This window comes from Oryzias melastigma, linkage group LG5, assembly GCF_002922805.2.
Source record: "Oryzias melastigma strain HK-1 linkage group LG5, ASM292280v2, whole genome shotgun sequence".
Taxonomy (NCBI): Eukaryota; Metazoa; Chordata; class Actinopteri; order Beloniformes; family Adrianichthyidae; genus Oryzias; species Oryzias melastigma.
The window spans coordinates 30,588,955-30,592,944 of record NC_050516.1 but is presented as its reverse complement, the minus strand read 5'-3'; the positions used below and the strand labels follow the sequence as shown (position 1 = coordinate 30,592,944).

The 3,990-nt window shown below is 41.2% G+C and overlaps 1 protein-coding gene across 1 annotated transcript; it reads left to right on the top strand.

The window, feature by feature from the left end:
• Positions 1–2,540: 2,540 nt before the first annotated feature.
• LOC112145187 (vomeronasal type-2 receptor 1-like) lies at positions 2,541–3,724 on the top strand. The gene has a single exon (XM_036211763.1). The coding sequence runs from the start codon at positions 2,541–2,543 to the stop codon at positions 3,444–3,446; it is 906 nt and encodes a 301-aa protein (XP_036067656.1). The 3' UTR covers positions 3,447–3,724.
• Positions 3,725–3,990: the final 266 nt, after the last annotated feature.

Below are 3,990 nucleotides of genomic sequence, written 5' to 3'. Positions count from 1 at the left end.
CAAGTCTTCTGTTCATTTTTCAGTCCTTCCTGCCCCTTCTACAATCAACTCCTAAAATCAGGTGCATTCTTCCAATAAAAACCACCGAGGACAGGGGTAGATGGAATAGAAGGAGCACACTAGCTATCCGGGGCTTGAATAAGACACATCTGTTTATAATTATCATCCCAAAAAGCACACAATAACTTAAAAATATATAAAAGTTCAAAATAATACAACTATTAGAGGACAAAGAAGCTGCCAAAGGTCAGTCAAAAGTGAAGGAGTAGGGCTGATTCTTGGATTTCAATCTCTTTAAGTCCACAATGTAATATTGCATCCATGATGACACTTGAGTCACTTGACATTGCTTGTTTTCCCTTATGTACCGTAAAATCACAAATCAACAGTAACTTGACAACAGAAACATGTATAGGTGTGTCTCCATAAAGAGGTAAACAGTTTTCAACTATTCAGGATGTCTAATGGAAAAGATCTATAGATTGCCCCTTAATCAGAAAGCAGAACTTAGATATGAATTTTAGAAGTTTCTATCAAACAATACATTTACACCAGTAGTAGTTGTTGCTTCAGTTAAAAACTTTTATTTTAACCAAGTTATTGAGGCCCTTTTAAAGTGGTCATTTTCTCTTTCATGTAACACACTAACAGGGGTATGTCATCGTATCCATGTCGAGAACCCTTAAATTGAGTTTTTTTCCCTGGGTAAACACTGCAGCTAAATTTACAGAAAACATTTGAGATGCTGATGAATAATAGTGCCACAAAAGAAGACACTTTGTTTTTGCCCCTAAACCCACTGCTCTACACCCACCAGCCACTATATCAGGCACACCTGTCCAACAGCTTGTTGACACTTTTAAGTAGCCGATAACATGGCAGAAACTCAATGCATTTAGGCATGTAGACANCCCAAAAGGGAAAAAAAAGAATGCAAAACATTCAGCATCCTACTCCCAACTATACATTTTTCAATTAAAATGAAAGTAAACAAATTAAAAAGATTCGAAGACTTAAGCAAAATTACATTTTTTTTCATGTTGTGCTTTTCTCAAAATATGTTCTCTACAAACTTTATTTCTGTAAAACTAAAAACTTCTGACAACACACAAGTTATTGTGAAATAACAAACTGACTAAAATTTTTCGGAACATAGCTGTACCTAAAAACTCATTTTGTTCATCAGGTGCTGTGAATGGGGCAGCTCCCTTTTTTAGCTCCACCTTGTGGCTGCAGAGATCAAAGTTCTTAGTTGTTCTAGTGCTGCTGAAGTCTTTCCATGATGTATAAATACCGCTGTGAGTCTCTTCGGTTTGGCTCTGCCTCTCACCACAATGTCCAGACAGAGCTGGCAACAACAGTGTTGGATACTTGTTCAGCTCCTGTTAGTTGCTTCTTTCTCAAAGCCTGAAAATACAACATGCAGGCACAGTGGAGATCTGGAGAACCCCCAACTAGTTCAGGATGGGGACATCATTTTGGGGGGAATCTTCCCTTTCCACAGCAGCTGGAAGAACAGACAGGAAAACTTTACACATAAACCCCTCCCGCTGCAATGCGAAAGGTAAATTTTACACTTGTGCAGACTAAGAATATTGACACTTTTTTTTTTATTATGATTTCTTTTTACGTATAATACATGTCTCTCATGGAAATCTTAACTAAAATCTGTCTGTGCTAAGTTTGAATTTCAGAGGGTTCCAGTATGCTCAAGCTATGCGCTATGCCGTTGAGGAGATCAACAATAGAACAGACCTGCTGCCAGGCATCACTCTGGGCTATCAGATGTATGATGCCTGTGATTCTATTGCTAGAAGCATAAAAGTTGCACTCGCTTTGGTTAATGGTAATACAGCAGAGTTAACTTTGAAGGAGTGTACAAGTGCAGCACAAGTGCAAGCCATAATGGGAGAAACAACTTCCACCCTTAGTGCGGCTGTTGCCACTGCCATCGGACCATTCCACATACCTCTGGTGGGTAGAAATGGTAAACTCTAAAAATGTTGGCATGATTGTGTTCAAATGGTTGCTGCTTAATGAAGGAACAGCATGTATTCATTCATTGCAGATCAGCCACTATTCCACATGTGCTTGCCTCAGTGATAAAACAAAGTACCCGTCCTTTCTCAGAACAATACCCAGTGATTACTTCCAGAGCAGAGCCCTGGCCCAACTGGTCAAGCACTTTGGCTGGATGTGGGTTGGTGCCATAAGAACCGATGACGATTATGGCAACAACGGCATGGCTGCTTTCACAGAAACTGCTCAACGGCTGGGCATATGTCTGGAATATTCTGTGCCGTTCTTTCGAATGGATCCCCCAGATAAGATACAAAAAATAACTGATCTGATCAAGGCGTCCACCTCAAAGGTGATTGTTGCTTTCCTCTCTCACATGGACATGGATGTGTTATTGCACGAGTTTTCCAAACACAATTTGAGCGGTTATCAGTGGGTTGGGAGTGAGGGCTGGATCTTTGATNTCGGACCATTCCACATACCTCTGGTGGGTAGAAATGGTAAACTCTGAAAATGTTGGCATGATTGTGTTCAAATGGTTGCTGCTTAATGAAGGGACAGCATGTATTCATTCATTGCAGATCAGCCACTATTCCACATGTGCTTGCCTCAGTGATAAAACAAAGTACCCGTCCTTTCTCAGAACAATACCCAGTGATTACTTCCAGAGCAGAGCCCTGGCCCAACTGGTCAAGCACTTTGGCTGGATGTGGGTTGGTGCCATAAGAACCGATGACGATTATGGCAACAACGGCATGGCTGCTTTCACAGAAACTGCTCAACGGCTGGGCATATGTCTGGAATATTCTGTGCCGTTCTTTCGAATGGATCCCCCAGATAAGATACAAAAAATAACTGATCTGATTAAGGCGTCCACCTCAAAGGTGATTGTTGCTTTCCTCTCTCACATGGACATGGATGTGTTATTGCACGAGTTTTCCAAACACAACTTGAGCGGTTATCAGTGGGTTGGGAGTGAGGGCTGGATCTTTGATTTTCAGACAGCAGCAAGAGACAAAACTCACATCCTGGACGGAGCCATAGGTCTTAGTATTCCCAAAGCTCATGTGAGCGGCCTCCAAGAGTTTATGCTTGATGTTACGCCCCTCAATTCATCCAGCAATGACTTGTTCATAGAGTTCTGGGAGACAATGTTTAGCTGTGAGTTCAAACGGTCGGTGTCGGCAGCACAAATTCAGGGAGAATGTACCGGACACGAAGACGTGGCAGGAGTGAAAAACAGCTTCACGGACATGTCACTCATGCCTATTCTTAACAACGTCTACAAAGGAGTGTATGCTGTAGCCCACGCTCTACATATGATACTTGGGTGTAACAAAACGTGCAACACTGATGTGCAGCCTCAGCCATTAGAGGTAAACTTTCACTTGGTGATTGCCCATTTTACATATAGTAGTATTAAATAAGCCATTTAAAGTATAACAAACATGAAACAACAATACAACCACCCACAACATTTTTTCTCACCAGATTTTAGAGCACGTAAAAAAAATACACTTTAAAACAAAAGAAGGAGATGAAGTTTACTTTAATGAGAATGGAGATCCAGCAGCAAAATATGAGATTATAAACTGGCAACCAAAGGAAAACGGCATTGTGGACTTTGTCACGGTCGGCCTTTATGACGCATCATTGCCTGCAGGCAAGCAGCTCAATCTGCAAAGTGATCTAATCTGGGCCAGAAACTCTCTTCAGGTAAATTGATTCACTTTTGCTTGTTTTGATGTAAATAACAAGGAAATGTCAATAAACCCTACTTTTTGCCAAAAAGGGTTTTTCTTCATTTCTATGCTCCAACAGGTGCCTGTGTCGATTTGCAGTGAGCCATGTCAGCCGGGAACAAGAAAGGTTCTTCAGAAAGGAAAACCTGTTTGCTGCCATGACTGTGTAACATGTGCTGAAGGTGAAATAAGCAACAACACAGGTGTGTTTGCCTCATTTTTGCTGCAA